This window comes from Vigna radiata, chromosome 3, assembly GCF_000741045.1.
Source record: "Vigna radiata var. radiata cultivar VC1973A chromosome 3, Vradiata_ver6, whole genome shotgun sequence".
NCBI lineage: Eukaryota > Viridiplantae > Streptophyta > Magnoliopsida > Fabales > Fabaceae > Vigna > Vigna radiata.
Genome location: NC_028353.1, coordinates 4936390 through 4953952, shown reverse-complemented (window position 1 = coordinate 4953952; position 17563 = coordinate 4936390). Strand labels below are relative to the sequence as shown.

The 17563-nt window shown below is 32.5% G+C and overlaps 3 protein-coding genes across 8 annotated transcripts; all 3 read right to left on the bottom strand.

Annotated features, from left to right (window-relative positions):
• Nucleotides 1-2167: 2167 nt before the first annotated feature.
• LOC106756915 lies at nt 2168-3679 on the bottom strand. The gene has a single exon (XM_022778973.1). It carries the CDS (start codon nt 3382-3384, stop codon nt 3187-3189), a length of 198 nt encoding a protein of 65 aa, XP_022634694.1. The 5' UTR covers nt 3385-3679; the 3' UTR covers nt 2168-3186.
• Nucleotides 3680-5831: 2152 nt separating this feature from the next.
• Nucleotides 5832-10769, bottom strand: LOC106757818 (RNA polymerase sigma factor sigF, chloroplastic). Of its 4 annotated transcripts, none has more exons than XM_022779233.1 (9): nt 10517-10769; nt 10188-10327; nt 8941-9065; nt 8643-8813; nt 8253-8541; nt 7938-8168; nt 7528-7668; nt 7126-7326; nt 5832-6453 (listed from the first exon to the last, which is right to left on the bottom strand). In XM_022779233.1, exons 1-9 carry the CDS (start codon nt 10560-10562, stop codon nt 6166-6168), a joined length of 1632 nt encoding a protein of 543 aa, XP_022634954.1. In that variant the 5' UTR covers nt 10563-10769; the 3' UTR covers nt 5832-6165. The 4 variants fall into 4 exon arrangements, with proteins under 4 accessions (XP_022634954.1, XP_014496116.1, XP_022634955.1 ...); XM_014640630.2 differs by having other exon boundaries at nt 8643-8834; nt 8995-9065; nt 10517-10768; XM_022779234.1 differs by having other exon boundaries at nt 8995-9065; nt 10517-10768.
• A 1494-nt stretch (nt 10770-12263) lies between these two features.
• On the bottom strand, nt 12264-17520 carry LOC106756678. Of its 3 annotated transcripts, none has more exons than XM_022779232.1 (11): nt 17298-17520; nt 16044-16458; nt 15787-15941; nt 15143-15216; nt 14819-14873; nt 14300-14326; nt 14110-14183; nt 13927-13975; nt 13358-13442; nt 12876-12932; nt 12264-12531 (listed from the first exon to the last, which is right to left on the bottom strand). In XM_022779232.1, exons 2-11 carry the CDS (start codon nt 16375-16377, stop codon nt 12470-12472), a joined length of 972 nt encoding a protein of 323 aa, XP_022634953.1. In that variant the 5' UTR covers nt 16378-16458; nt 17298-17520; the 3' UTR covers nt 12264-12469. The 3 variants fall into 3 exon arrangements, with proteins under 3 accessions (XP_022634953.1, XP_022634952.1, XP_014494679.1); XM_022779231.1 differs by having other exon boundaries at nt 14300-14374; nt 17115-17517; XM_014639193.2 differs by having other exon boundaries at nt 14300-14374; nt 17298-17516.
• Nucleotides 17521-17563: the final 43 nt, after the last annotated feature.

Below are 17563 nucleotides of genomic sequence, written 5' to 3'. Positions count from 1 at the left end.
ATATATATATATATATATATATATATATATATATATATATATATATAGGACACTTATAATTTCTCTTTCAATACACACATAGAGGATAGGATTCCATTTTGAGTACACTTGGGTGTTTGAACACTTAGAAATCATTTAAACCCTGAATTATTTTCAACAAATACAAAAAAGGGTCGTTGAAATTTGAATAGGGAATCTAAATTTTAGAAAGCTGTTATCCAAAAGAGGCACAGATCAAATGGACAATGAATTTAAAAAGGCTCAGTCACGGAAAAGCATCTACACGCTGGGAATGTGTACGTCCCATATCCTATACTTAATTTTATTTATAAATATGATCATATAACTCAAATCTTATTTATATAGTCAATAATCTAAGTATCTAAAATATTATATAAAAAATCTATAAAACTAATGTTTATAATTGTTGGAATGGAAATATGAAGTTTCTTGTTAACTTTCGTTTAGTTTTTTTATTTTTAAGTCTATAATAATTTAAGTGTGAAAAAGTGAGTGTATTTCGAAATTAATACTTTATTTATGAAGTGTATAAGAATCTGACCAATTAATTTATCTTTTAATGATTATTAATGTAAACTTTAATCGTAATCATTGTAATATTAATTATGCTTTAACTTTCACTCAAGTCGCTACTAAATGATTTTTTATCCAGTTTATCATCATAATTAGTCAATTATAAGTCCACAATAATATATATATATATATAATATTTTTCTAACTAATTATTCATAAAAAAAAATAAAAAAATGATATTTAGCATTCAACAAGTAAATAAAACCTTGTTTACACCCAATGATGCCATGCAGGAGTTTTGATAGCAAGATCATGATAGGAGGTTTAGATTAGTAAATTCTAGCCTTTTTCAAGTGTAAAGTATAGAAAAATGACACTGTTTACCTGTCAAATGATGGAATAAGATGCTATAGAATAATTCTTTGACTTTTGTTTTGGGGTTAATGATGAAGTTATGTTCATTTATATAGTTTATGTGAACACCCTATTACATGATTGTATTAAGATGCTGTAAAATTGTTATATCACTTTCTTTGAGAGTCAACTATGAATTGTCCATTCTATAATTATGTCAACAGGCATTGGGTAATGATATATAAGACAATATTTTTTTAACAATATTCGAACATCATTATGTGTCATTGTGTGATTGGTCCAAATGACACAATGACACCACCATGGACCAATCACATAATGACATGTATGATGATGTTTGTCAAAAAAATTTTCTCTAAATATCTTTATTCATAAATTATAGTATTTCATTAATTACTTCCATGACAGGAAAGAAAAGAAAGGCAAAATTGTTTTAGATCCATTTAAAATTTTCTTAATTATAATTTGGTGTAAAGAGAGGAAAAAGAGTGAGTAGAGATGTGGGACCTGAAGGATGTAAAAAGAGAGAGCCCACAGTGCAGGAAAAGAGAAGTGAAGGCGCACGAGAGTGAGGGTCAGACTGAGGGCCAGAGGAGCACCTTGGCTGCTACCCACAACTCTCTTTTTTTTCTTCTCATTACGATTCTTGCTGTCTCCTCTTATGACCCCACTCCCTTCACTAATCCCCATCCACCCTACTATCCTACCTATTCCTACCCCTACTCTGTCACACCATGCAAACAAGCTTTTCTTCTGGTAAATATCAAGTAATGGAGAGGTAAAATACCATGCTATCATTGCTTTTGTGCCTCAGTGAGGTAAAATAGTATTTGGTGTTGTGAGGGACCCAATTTCAACTTCATATTGAAAGGTTTTTTTTGATGGACATGTATGCAATGTAACACATGTTTGAGTTGGTCCTAGGTAAGGTTAATCATATTCCTCACTAGTTTCAGAGTCTGAGTAGGAGTAGGTGCTCAGCCATAAACCTAGCTAGATACTTTTCTTTCCCCTCCAGCTCTTACAAACTTTGCAACAGATTTTTATGGAGGAAACTTCCTTGAAATTTCAGACTGGAACAGAAATTCTCTTTTCGATATAAGGATAAGCTAATGATTTGAGAAAGCAACCAACCAGACGTAAAGTTTGTTTCATGCCCAGTCATATTTTCACCTACGTAAAATGGTATTGATAACTTTCTCTTGCCGTGACTTGGATCGAAACATTTAAGCACAGACGACGGTGTGGGATTTGAGGACACAGAATATTATAGAAAAAGTGGAAAGTTAAAAAAAGGGAATGGCGATGGAACCGAGGAAAAATAAAATTAAATTGAGGCTTGATCTTGTCTGATGTTTCCTTAGCACGAGGACCATTGTCTGAAAATTGACTTATCATGCATATTGGATTTTGAAGGTGTGGGTTGCATGATAATTGATGCATAAACAACTCATACATACATGCTCTACTGTTCTAAACTCATCTTCAGTAACCACACAATAATCAAACGGTTTTTAACTTGTGTTCTTCTTTTCACATCGTTTGTAAGCAGGGCCAGGTGAAGCAAACTAAATTTGGATAGCTCAATTTCTTCCTATTAAATAAAGACAACTAATATATTTCTGCATACACGTGCAATGGTTTCACCGCAAATTGAAGTTGAGACAAACATCATGCCAAGTTAGTTTCCAATTAGTATCTTCCGTGAGAGCTATGCATCAAAGAAGCAAAAGTTAGGAACAGTGATTGATTACACTGGTTTGGCACTCACCTACCATACGAGATCTTTGATTATATATGGTAAAGTTTGTTTATAAAATCTGGGCAGATGAAATATAAAGACATGGTTTTATGCAAACAAAGAAATCAACAGTTGAATCCGATGCCCTGGATCATTACGACAACCAGTGAAAGCCCTTTTTTCCTCATTTGAAACTGAAAAAGATAAAACAAATTACTCTCAAGGAGAAAGATGGGGATGAATAGCGACTCAAGCTCCCAATGAGCTAACTAAACCTCCAACATTGTAACATATGTGCAAGTTTGAGAGCGTCTTGACACGTGAAAAAGAAGATCTACTCAGTAGTAGTAGTTGAGAAAGTTGAAACAGATCTAATCTCTTTCACATGTTAGCTGGACGTAATTACACAGAATGCAATAATAATCCTATTGGAAAAAGTAACAATTTGCAGTGTGACATAGTAGTAATATAGTACCCTCTTTATGTTACAATGATAGAGAAAGGGATGGATGATACTGTGGCAGGCCTTGGTATTATTATGTCTCACCACGCTCATGCCAACACAAAAGCATGGCGATGCAGCGGCGAAGAATGTAGAATTTGGCACGCTGCTTCTTGACTAAGTGACTGCACTTTTGGCCAAAAGACTTGCAAGGATCACAAGCTTCTTGCTGCTGCTGCTGCTGCTGCTGCAGCTGAATATTTTGGCTTGTGTTGCTTTCCTTCACTGCCATGAATGATTTTGTTCTGGCAAGTAGTGTACTGATCCTGATTTGGCACCATAAAGCAGTAAATATAGTGGTGGAAACATGGTAGCTAAGGTTTCCACTAGGTATTTATATAGCAGAGTAGACATCTATTTGGGCAAGATGGGAAGCTAGTAATTCTTGGTCTTCTAGATCAAGTATGGACTGTTACTATTACAAAACCACCAGTTGTCAGAAGCGTATGAAAATAGAATGGGCCAAGGTTGCTACATATTTTACCCTCCTCCAATCTCAATGCTTTTATGGTTTTTAGAGAGGGACCTAGAGGGATAAAGTTAAAAGGAACAGAAATCAACTAACTGATTTACTCTCATGGACAACTTTCTCAACTTATTCTTTATAAATACTAGATAAGATACAAAACATAATAACCTTATATTAGATTTGTGGGATTAAAAGCTAATATGTTGGATTGAGTAGTTACTACTAACACACTTGCCCACTGGGAAGGACACAAGCACTGGTCCAGGCTATGTGTATGCCTCATATATGCAATAAGACAGACAGAGGTATAGTGCCTGTGAGGTCCCTAAGGATTGTTTTTTGTTCTTAAAATGTTGTGGGTGTAAGCATAATAGAGGTTATCTTTTCTTCTTGTTTCAATGTTGTTTGGGGAAATTGTGACATGAAATTTCCTTCATCAAGCATACATATGTAATGTCCGGGTCATTGCTCACACTTGCACAACTATTCACATTTTGGAATTTCCAGATTCCTTTCTTTTTCTTCTATTCATTTTCTACTGCCAGGAGAACATAAAGTGAAAAGGGTGCAACTTCCATTTTTTATGAACTTAATTATAGCTAGCTTCATTTGGGTCACCGTGTTCCTTTTCGTGCCTGCAGTGTACCCTTGAAATGATATCATAAAGCAAAATTTGAAGGGATTTGGTGAATGTTGACAGCTTTGTACCCATGCTTGGATCAAGAACTTAGCATCCCATTTACTATTTTTGCTAAAGAGATTATGAGAATGGAATTAGACAATAAAGTTAGATGCACAAGTTCGGTTTTGGTTTTATTTCCTGACGTCAACATTTAATTAAACAGAGGTCCACTTCACTGGACCTATCTTGTGTTAAGCCTGTCTTTAATCACTTTTTTGTGTTTCAATATACCTTTTCTATGAGAGGTCTTCATCTAACGTAATCTAACTCAATTAAACTTTATGATCACCCTCATTCTTTTAAAAAGATTCATACGTTTCCGTTTTAAGGATGTAACATAAGTCCTAGTTCTGGAGAAAGATACAACAAAATAAACCAACTACTCCTATTTGCAAACCCACTTCTTCATTTCCTTCCACATGTGTCATTTTGTCGTTCAAGTGTCGCTAATATGTCACTCACATGTCGTTTACCATATCAAATTAATCCGTTTGTTTTGTAAAGGAAGAAATATCTCAATAGTTTTCAATAAAAAAAAGGTGCTCTTTCTAATGCATGTGTGTGGTTCTGATTAATTCACGTACATATGTCAATGAATCAAAATCAGTCTTATTAAAAGCAACTTTTCCAGGCCCTTAATAATTAATTCGTGTTGTTCTGCATGTGCTTATATCATTTCTCAGTAACTGGCAAATTACTTTTATAAAACATACTTTTTTTCTTCAGAAGCTTGCTTTTCTTATGACAGCAACAAAATTTAAACTTAAAATCTCATATAAACTACCTAGCCCCACCAGAAGAAGTGGCGTGTAAAAATCTAGTTAGTATAATGTTCTTTTAAGTGTATTTAGGTAGAAGCGTAAGCGAATCTAGTAGTAAAACTTATAAACCCTACCACATATATTTGTACTGTAGTGGTTCAGTTAATACGGATTGAAAACTGCAGCCACATATCCCCTTTTCTCATAAAATTTGCAAAAGCAAACTTTACTTGTACCAAGAGGCAATTGGGTTTTTAGAGCACTTGTTCTTTTGAACAAAAATAATCAATTTATTAAGAAGAAGTTTATGTTCATAATTAACTTTTTGAATTGATTTGTATAGCATTTTTTTTTTAATTATGTAACTCCTATCATATTGACTAGTCACTGGGATATGCTTGAACAAATTTCTATACATAAACTTTAAAGAGAATTAAAAGAAAATAAACTTAAAAATATCGTTTTGTTATGTTAACTTCTTTTAAAATAATTAAGAAATATTCTACAAATCAACATGCATACAAACAGATTTTAATTTATGAAAAAGTTAATTCGGATTATTTTTTTCATACTTTCTTTTCTTTTAAAATCCTTTACGAAGAAATTTGTTTATGTAGACTCTTAACCATAAATTGATTTGTATAAATGAATTTAAAGACAGATATATCAATTATCTAAATTGTCTGTTAACTTCTTTTTCTCTTAATTTATACTGAAATGGTTGATATGCTACAGCTTATATTGGTGTCATTATGAGCTCCGTCTCCTGTGTAAAAAAGATACAGCTTAGTTCGTTCCAGTGCAATATAGATATCTCTCTTCATTTATAAGCAAATAAAAAAAATCCAATGTGATTCCACCTATATATTACAGCAGTTTAAATCAAAATATGTTTTCCTTTTCGTTGGCATTGATTTGGCTTCTCAATTTTTACAAACTGCACAAGCTTTTTTAGTTCTTCAATTTTCTTCAATCCCAAATAGGTACCACGGTGTCAGCTTTCTCTTCAAAGAGCTTGATCTAGTCATTGCCTTTGCACTTGGCCAGAAAAAAATGTCACAGAGAAGTAAGATGAACTGCATAATCTTGGTGTCTACTTGTCTATATAAGCAAGTCTGTGTATGCGTCAAGTCCTTGACTTTCAAGACACTCCTTGAGCTTGGACAATGCTCGGCTCTCCAACTGTCGGACTCTTTCCTTGGTCAAACCAAAAACCTTGCCAATATCTGACAACGTTTTTTCCTTGCCATCTTCAATACCAAATCTTAGCCTGATTATGCTCTTTTCTTTAGGGCTTAACATATTTAGGAGGTTGTGCACATGCCTCCTCATTAGCTGTCTTGAAACACACACATCTGGGATCTCAATTGCTGAGTCTGCAGTAATCTCCTGCAATCGTAATAAAATTGGGATCAATATTCTAACCATAACCAATCCTCCAACATTAGGATACCAACTTAACGGAAGAGATTATGTAATATTCCCAACCAAGGCCAAAAATAACTAGCCACTTCAATCAATACAAGGGAATTTTAGACAGTCAGTGGTCTCTGAGTCAACAAAGCCATGTATAGTGGGGATTAACTTTAATATGGAACAAAATAGAGTTTAGTGACCAAGAGTCCAGTCATTATTTCCGACGTACTCACTCCATTCCTAAATATACGACATTTTTTTAGATTTTTGTCCCTTTCTACAAGACTTATTTCACGTTCTCCTTTCCATTAATTAATTTTTACGAAAATATTCTTCATTATTTTAGTCCATAAATAATAATGTCATTGTCTCTTTCTATCTCCTATGAATATCAGAGAATTACGAGTTCTGTTTTGAAAATTAAAACCTCACCACTGTTATTTTCTATTCATACATTAATTATTTAAGGGTAATTGGAAAAATTACAATTATGAACAAATTTAATGTTACTAACTAAATTAAGCAACTTTTTAAATATATGTTAATCAGTTAAAAGAATATAGAACTTTTATTTTCCCTGTTTTTAAATTTTGGATCTAATAAATCATATCACAGGAGAAAAAAAAAATTAATTAAAGGCCTTACCTGGAAAGTTGTCTCTTGGTCCGCCCATACAGCTTGCTGCATGGAAATTGGATTTCTTGAAGCAAATACTAAAGTTTCCAACTTGTCTATTGTAATTCCCACCCTTCTTGCTAATTCTTCTTTGGATGGGTTAATGTTTCCCTCCTGAATGAATAATTTCTTTGCTTCTATGACCTTGCCCAAAAGTCTATATAAATTCTCCTGATCAAACAATCATTCCATGTTGTGAAAATAGAGTTGTTCCTTGTTACACAGATGATATATTATTAAAAAGTTAATGCAGAAGTAACAGTTATTTGTTATTAGTCAACATGCAACAATTTAAATAATAACGACACTGCAGAAGGAGTTAGGTTAAATTCGGCTAACTAGATTATAAAGAAATATACACATTGTTTTTACCGGTATACGGATAGTCCTGGAATGCAGAAATATCGCCTTCCTTATTGAATGCCTTATCCACCAGTATGCGTAAGTACCAAATCGGCAACCAGCTCCTGGTTTAAATTTGTCAATGCTCTTCATAAGACCCGTGCTTCCCTCCTATAATGTCACCAGGAAAGGAATGCCAAGATGTAGTGGCTAATTATGTATTAAGATAATGATTGCAACATTTTTTAAAAGAAATAAAAGATATCCTTTGGCCAAATCAATTTTTTCCAGATATTTATCTTATGGTTTTTGTGTTCAACATAATGTCAAGCCACACAGGAAAAACAGAGTACTAAGAATTAACAATAACTATGCAACGGTCCAGACATAAAAACTTTGATAGTGGGGAATGGTGACTTTTAATTTCTTAGAGGCTATACCTGAAATAAGTCCTGAAGGCTGAGACCACGTCCCTGATAATGTTTAGCAATGTGTACTACCATGCGCATATTGGCATGAAACAGCTTTTCTTTGCTTCTGTTAACACAATGAAGCTGTGTCTGCAGGGCACAACAACTAAGGCCCAAGACATCAGCCCATTCAGCTAAAGTTGGTTCCCGTCTTAACTGAGATTGAAGCCTGATCTTTACTTCTTCCAATCTTGAGAAATCCTGTTATACATTCTACGTTATGGAAAAAGAACCTTCATAGAACATACCGTGCATTTAAAAAAGATATGGAGTTTTGAGTGACACCTGAAGCTGAGTAATCAATTGAGACTCTTCTTCACGGGTCAAAAGTTGCCTTGATTCAGAACCCGACAAGAACATGCGTAGGGGGTCATTTTGATCAAATCCTTCATTTAATTTCTTTTCTAAACGTAGCTTTCTCTGTACAAAAGATTTTCTGTCAAGGTAACTTTCTTCATCAAGAAGATTTGACTTTGATGCTTTTCTCTGTTTAGATCGTCTTTCTGTAATCCGTGTTGATCTCACAATTTTATTCCTTTTCAGTGAAGAGTCAACCAAACTTGTGGAGGCCAAACTGAATGACATACTTTAGCCATTATTCTCAAAAGCAAATTATCCTATAAATAGAATAAACAAATTGAGGATGTCAATGACAACGAGAAAGATAAAACTAACCCAAAAGAAAGTGGATCATCATCATCATCATCAACTTCAATTGATGAAGCCGCTTGCTTTGAGGCTGACAAAGCTTGCTGAGCAAGAGAAACCGCATTCCTTGGCAGACCATCTGCAGGCCTCTCTGAATCGTTATCAACAGGCTGAAGAGTCAAAGAAGCAGCAATTTCCCTAGTAGGATAACAAGTCAGTCTGCAATAGGTACATGCACCCTTTAAGAAGAAAACCTTGGACATACAAAAACTTAGCAATTACAACAGATGAAGTTAACATGAGGTTGCAATTCAATTTCTTTTACAAGTTCTGTAAATGAGACCGGAGATGCAACTGGTGAACAAAATCATGCACTAACTGATCAGGATTGCCTGTGTTGCATTTCTCTTGAACTGAGGACATATCCATCTGCCTTGTATTTAACGTTGCCTTCAGTAAAAGCAAAGGGGTAATGAATTAGTAGTTAACATGAACAAAAAAAGGGATCATTACATCCAACGAAATTACAAGCCACTCTAAGAAAACAAGTAAAGACCATGAAGCACATAAATGATACTTGTATCATATATAAAACACATCCATTAAGGTAATATGATAATTCCAAAAATATACAGAATTTGATGTGTAAGATACATGTATATGCACAAAAATTCATAAAACATAATAAATATATAATAGCAATCCCACAAATCCAAATTAAGAATATAACATACTGGTTGGATAATATTGAAAGCAAACTAAAATTATAATATATGAATGTATGCAAATATCTTCTTACAGGGCTGTTTACTGAGGTTAAGTTAAGTTTAAAATTTATTTTCAAACAATTATAAGTCATACATCATTTCCTACTGCTTACAAATAGAAATAGTATAATTTGTTGAGATCATCCACAAAGAGAAAGCTTTTATTTTATGCTCAACAAGGGTCAATGCTTCCATGTTTCTATAGTACAAATGCTTCTATATCTTATATGTGGCTATATTAGATCTTCCTAACTTTTTTTATGGCATGAATACTTCAGGAATCGATAATATATCCAAGAATATTGATATTAGATAAATACCGAACATGGACGTTTAAAGCATATAAAGTGTTAGCCTTTATAAAACACTTTTATCATTAGTCTGTTTATATAAATTTCTCTAAAAGACTTTTTATGAGAAGAAAATAAAGAAAAAATGCAAAAAGAATCTCAAGCTAAAATTAATTTATAAAGTGTTAGCATTTTATAAAACACTCTTATTATTAGTCTTTTTATATAAATATCTCTAAAAGAAATTTTAGGAGAAGAAAATAAAGAAAAAATGCAAAAAGAATCTCAAGTTACAATTAATTTATACATACGCCAATCTTTAAAATTCTTTTTATATTAATCCTCTAAAAGGTTTATATTTTAACTTGTACACTAGTTTATTTTAGCTTACAGAGAAAGTTTTTTTCATTTCTATTTATTTTTTCTTATTTTCTTCTATAAACTATAAACTATAAACAAGCCCAAGAATGAAGAAATTGGTGTGTGTGTGTGTGTGTATATTAAAAAAAAAAAACCTCCTTATTATACGCGTGCAGTAGGGGCCTATACTCCTCACGCTGTTCTTGTAAGAGAACAGAGGTAGGAAAATGCCGAGCTGTAGAAGTAGAAGACCAGGATGCAACTGCTGGAGCAGCTTGTTCATGAAGCATCATAACTGCACACAGTTTTCAACTCAATAAAAATCCACAAGAACGAGAAAATTACTTAGCAAGCATAATACCCCTAAAACCCTCAATTTAAACTATCTCAACAAACAGCTTCCGGGGAAATAATTTGAAAAACAGAGGCATTTGTGAATTGAATATCTAAGGGAATCAAAATCATTCAATTGAAAGAATGTTACCTGAAGGCGAAGAAGATGAAGGAAACGGTGGAGAGGAAGAGAACATGGTCTTAGACACACTCAATTACTTTCTTCTATTCTCCCTTTGTATGAACTGTGTCTCCAATTTCCAGTTTCTATGGAGGAATTGCAATTGCAATAGATAATGTTCACATAATTAAAATATCTCTGGGAGAGAAAAAAAAAAGTAAGAAGCTTAAAGCCTTTTTTATTTTCTAGTTTTCTGTTTATTTCATCAAGTGTAAGTAACCCTATTGCTACTGCTATTATTCCTCACCTCAAGTTTCGGTCTGCGCAATCTCACAAAGGAATTACCTTTTTTTTTATTCTAGAAGGGCTTTTACTTCCTGCACCTCCACAATAGTTTTTGCACACCTTCTCAAATTTTCAGAATAATAATTCCCTGCTCCATCTTTAACCATCATAATCACCTTCTTCCATCATCACTGCACCTTCATTATTCTTCAACTTAAAATTATGAGAAATATTACCAGATGTAATATTAAGTGTATTGTAACCGTTCCTTGTTATTAATCTTTCATTTCACTCATTTTTACTCCCAACGATACTCAAATAAATAGAAAGCTCTTCTTATCGGCTAATAAGCTTTTTGAAATGTATATTAATTATCGGTCCTTTTATTACTAGTCTTTTATGTAAAATCATTTCGGCATGTTTTATAACGAATAATTTCATTTTCTCAGAAAATATAACTAATCTATTTAAGTTTCGTGTAAATGAAATTTTCATAAACATTTTAGAAATTAAAAAAAAAGTACATTAAACTTGTCTCAAATTAATATAAGCTTAATTTCAAATTTCTTATAAATTTTGTTATTTTTAATTGAGCTCTTATCAATTTTTCTTGATCTAACTACTTAAAATATTTATATTTTTTATTTAACTTTTTTTTAATTGTTTAACATATTTCTTATCTTATCTTATTTACTTATCTTCACATGTAAAATTTTATGATTTATCTAAAAATATTATTGCGGAAAACAAGATATAATTTTTATTAATTTAATTAAAAATACGTTGCATAATAAGATTATCATGTTTTCCATTGACTTTTTATGTTCATCTACAACAATCAAGTGATTGTCTTTGTCACTGTCTTTACTAAGACATTACTAAATCAGTTCTTATTATTCAACATAATGAAAGTAATAAAGATCATTTATAACAATATCACTTTACAATAATTACATAATCCAATTAAAAAAAATTAAACAATAAAAATCCAATTAAAAAATATAAAACATTTGAGTACTAAATAAAAAATATTAAAAATATTTAAATTTATCATGAACTTTATAATTAATTAAGTCATTAATTTATATATCTCTAACTTTCGAAGGAATTAAACAATATAACTTTTAGAGAAATGAATTGTATAAGTTTATTTTAGCCTTTTTTAAGCGGCTCCATACATTTGATCTTAATTTCTTTTTTTAGTGTTTATGAAAAAAAAAATCATTCAAATAGAGTCTCAAGTTATCAATTCAAGAGTAGGAAGTTGTTCACCTTTCAGCTCTTAATTACTAAGAATGTCTATAAACATGACTAATGTTGGATAGAATAATTATTATTCCTTGTTTTTAAAGTGATTTTTTAACATAGATAATTTATTTCAAAATCAACTTAGCAAACACTTTCGCAAGCCTAAGCAAGATGGAAACACTTGTATAAAGCAACGATTCATCGTATCAACTTTAATGTATAATCGTTTATGTATAAAGTTTAGTTTCTTAGCCAAAGCATCTGAAATGTCACTGGAATGAAACTGTGTGAAGTGAGCATACCCAAATTTATGATTATAATTAATAGAAGAGGTAAATGAAATTAATCATAAAAAATAAGCAGCTAAAACATGGAGATATAAATTCATTCCTGAACAAGGAAAATTGTACAGGTTCAAAATGGTGTGTGCTCACTGGCTCAGCTAAGACTCTAATGCTTGCTGCCAAAGCTCCACCACCTTTTCTTCTTTCTAGATTCATTTGATGGTATATCTGGATCACCATGGAAAAACATACACAGGATTAGCCAAGCAATGATAACCAAAATTTCTGACAAATAAATAAACATCCAAAACGAGGGTATAAATTGGAATTTTAATATGCAGAGTTCAAATCCTACAAACTATCAACACAACCAAGTGTGTGTTTGTTGAAAAGTTTCTCCAAACATGTCATCAATAATATATACATATATCCAACCTTAAATTTTATTAAGGTTGTCAGTAAATTTTTTCAAACACAAAGCTTCATGTACCAAGTATCTATTATAACAAACTTCAATCAAGTGTCCAAATAATTTAGAAGTTTGTTTGAGAAATGCAAAATATGTAAAATACCTCCTTGGGGATAAATGGAGTTGTAGTGCACCTCTGCCCAGAAACTCAGGAAAATCACTGCAACAAAACAGTCAAATTACCCAAGTTGTTCGATGAAACTGAAACAACTATCTTAAAATAATTAATACCCAAAGAAAAATGAAAAAACTACTAATGACACACGACAAAAAATAATTATCACAATTCGTGAGTATGAAAAATTATTTGAAACGATTATCTTTAAGATTTCCAACACAATAGAAACAGATAAAATTATAGAATCTTGGTAAAAGCATGCAAAAAATTCCTTTGAAAGGGAAAAAAGGATGAAGTTAAATTATGATCAAGGTTCAGAAAGATTCAAGAAATAATGTGAGGTGAACAAACTGAAGGAAGAAAAAGAAAAGTACTAAAAAGACGAGAGCGAAGAATCAATATTAAGAAAAAAAAAAAAAGAGTTAAAGGAGAATCCTTTCCCCAGACTCATCATAACGAAAACCAACCTCCTTTTGGGTTCTCAAAATGAGGAAGTATCTCTATGCAACAGGTGTCCTTGAAAGAAGTCATCACAAAAATTCTCACACCATACTGGAAGGAAAAGAAAAAAGAAAATCAAATATATTAATACAACTAAAATGGCATATAATTTTCATAGCAATTCCAAATATTACTGTAAACTTTGCAAGGACAATGTCTACAGAAACAAAATGTAATTGATGGAAAATTAGAAATGGCGAGAAGATTAACAAACTCTACCAGACAATGTCTCAAATGATATACCTAGTAATGTGAAAGGGTATGACAGTTTATACTATAAGAACATCCGACAAATGATTCATTTTATAAGCAGATACAGTAGCTAGGTTATCCATAACCAAATCCAATCATCTACTCTAAAGAAATATTAAAAATGATGACTAACAAAATAATTGTAAAGCATAACCACCAATACATTATTTCTATTTGTTTGACAAAACATTTTTTCTTTGTGCAGAGAATTGAATAATAACCGGACCAGACAAGTGCGACAGAAAAGTATACACGGAAGAGTAATAGGTTGCAGCAATCATACCGAATCTGCAGCTGCTTGGAGAGTAACATGATCACCCCATTCGCCACTCCTAGTTCCATTTAGGATAAAACCAAGCAAAAGGGTCTGTCAGTAACAAAACACAAACTACTCACTTGTTCGATGGTGCATGCACGCACACACACACATATATATATATAGAGAGAGAGAGAGAGAGATTATTACTTAGACATCTTGTCCAAATAATCATCGTACTCCATGGGAACATATCCATCATAAATCTCTGGATTAGATTTAAGCTGGTTAAAAACACAACTAAAGTAAGAATCCGAGAATAATTGCACAAACCTTTGCAGATATTATAAGCCTGATAGGCATAAAAGAAAAGAGAAACATAATACAGCAAGCAACAAACCTGATCAACAACTTGTCGTCTCACAAACTTGTGGTGATCAGGTGCGTGATACAATTGATCAGACAGTGCTCGGAACTAGAGAGGAATAATCATAAGGAAATTACATGAAAACTAAACTACTCTGACTATTGATACAACAGAAAAATATAAATTATTTTTATGTGATTGGGAAAGTTTTCGAAGTAGGTTGAGCAAGCAGTTACGTGTAGCTCATGCAATGTAAGCAGAACTGTATTGGGCTTTGGCTGCTCAAAATCTGAGGCTTTGTGTTTGTGAATTACTAGGTTAGAAATGAAATATGAGGATGGTGAACAATAGAAGACCCAGAAACCTCCAACAAATGACTTCAGAAATGGAAAACTAACCCGTTTGAAAACTGATATTCAGAATAATGTGGTAATCACATAAAAATAATAGATATTTCTCAAGTTCTCAATAATTACATTCTAAAACAAATGAAATCTACTCTAACCAATGGATTTTCAGAACATTAGAATCAATTGAATATGAGTAACACACCTGACAATTACCATCGCCATGTACTTTGTTCTCCACAAAGTCATATAACAGCAATCTGTTTGAAATTTTGACAGCTTAGTTTGGCATGTAGAGATAGAAAAATGTATGGAACCAATAATTTTTTAACCATTAATTTATTTACAAATTCAAAAACAACAAAACAATTTGAAATGAAGCCCGTATGTGACAATGGCTAAAGCTTTACTGACAGAAAAGAAGCAAAAGTGGCATACGACAAAAAAACAAAGAAAATAGTGAATACTTAGTTACTGGAGAAAAATGATTCACATTTTAGCAATTATATTAAGTTTTTGTGACTAATACCTATCCAGAAGCCTTTGATGATCTGAAGTTGCTTCGTCAATTGAAGGAATTTCACCATTAATTTTTGGAACATGCTAAACAAGAAAATGAAGGCATTTTGAGCATTGCATTCAAATACAAAAGTCTTACAACTGATCCAGAGAAATGAACTTTCTTAAAATCATACTACAAGTGAAAGGCAGTAGGTTGCCAATGAAGGGATGAAATTCATCATTAAGAGAAAAAGGAAAAATAAAAAAAGTCAAAACTTTTAAAAGTGAGTGCTTGTGAAACCACATTTTTAGAAAAGTAGATGAATTCAGCATCTATTTTTTTCTACTGAAAAGACCACTGTATGGTAGATGACTTAACCCAGAAGTTGCTTCACTCATCAATTAGCATGAAAAATAATGATCTGCAGGACTAAATGTTTCAGACTTTCAGCAACAGATAACTTATCATGACTTTCTTACTATAAATACCAATTAATTTAATAAAACGAAAATGTGGACCAGACAAAAAATCACTATAAGTTGACAAAAGTATAACACAGTGAATTAGCTTCTTAGTACCTAACGAGCATTAAAAAGCATAAATATATCTATTTATTGCTTCAATAGCTAATCCAAAAAGGAATCTACAGAAGCAAAGGAGGCTTAACATACGGGAATTGGTATCATTTGACTCAATCTCCTCCCAACTTCATCATCAAGTGGATAATTGTCAGTTAGCTCCAATGAATATTCCTCTGTTTCACAAGGACTAGAACATGAACTAGAGGGTTCTCCATCACCAACTCCTTCTTGAGCATAATCATGATCTGCATGTGCAAAATATTTAATTGAATAAACCAATACCCAGTAAAAAGATAAATAAATCCCAAATATACCCAAGAAAAATTAGTTTACATCTTTAATGATACCTCCTGAGCAGTAGTTCATCATTGAAGAGTTATGCCAATCATATGAAGGCTGAGTCTCAGGAACATGGAACTGTTGTTCACCTTGCTGAAAATATCCGGAAGATTCAGCAATCTCTAGCTGTGAAAACTCTTCTTGAAGTGTACGGGCAATGATCTCATCATTCTCTACATGGTTGCATTCATTATCATAATGGCTATGGAAGTAGTGTCCATTATAGATGTCTCCAGTATCATGTTGAATTATGTTGCCATAGTATCCAGGACTATAAGCAGGGTCACCATCAAGAAGATTAAGACCCCACTGAAAAACATCCGAATGCTCATACAAAACCATCTCTAAACATTAATCATGACAAGGAACCAAAAGCCTTTTCTTCCGACAAAGTTGAAATGATTCCAAACCAGAAAGAACCACCTATACAAATATGCTTAGATTAAGAGATTGGAACATAACATATATAACAAATACAACAACATGCAGCTAATTAGGAAAAAATCATAATATAAGGAATACAATCATCACAACAAGAGAAGATTCAGCTTTTCAAAGTTTAACATTAAGGACCTAAATTTAAATGTGTAGAAGTAAATTCTCATATGTAGAAGAAAGATAACAACCAAAAGAATGAACTCTAACTTGTCCGTTCAATTTTTTAAGTCCATGAACAGAACTGTTCATAACAATTTAGCGTGTAAATTTTATCAAATAAACAAGCATACCCTACATTCAGCACACCATACATGAAAATTTAAAAACTCCAATAGTAATATACAGTCCCGCAAGGATAGCTTCCCAGACATTGGCCAATAAGAAGTTAACTAATTGGAATCGTTCATAAAAGTACTATAAAACTATATATGATAATAGCTTTCAACTTTCAACTTTGAACACCACACCATATTACATCATGGAAGGAAAGACAGTCCACTTTGCTCTCCTTTTCAATTTGAACGAATCAAAATGCGCCTCCTCCGAGGATCTTATGCGTCACAAATAAAAAATCACAACACAAAAGTATAAACACTCCTCCATATTCTTCGTTCATTTTTGTGAGATCAAACAACTATTACCTTACACCTAGAGATTACCGCTTGCATCAATCTAAAACTAAACAAACCCAAATATGTTCCACGCCAAGTAATCCAATCCAATAACATGCAGAGAAGGAAACACTGAAAAATAGAGTGAACAAGAAATTGAAAAGCCCAATGGAAGTGGGTGATGAAAAAGAAAAGAGATAAGAAGTTCCCCACCTTCGATTCAGCGCCAACTGAATTGAGAAAGCGCAGAGAAGAAGAAGAAGGAAAAAAGGGGTTGTTGAGGTGAAATCACTGTTCACATAGGGAAGGTACAATCGTAATAGATGACGACGATGTGCATTGAATTGAATGAATATTTATGATACGAAGAGGGAAATATATATTGAAATTAATTAAATAAATAAATAAATAAGAGGCGCACTTCAATTCACGCGTAACGCGCTTATATACGGTTCGCCACGCCGTTAAAGGTCCAACAC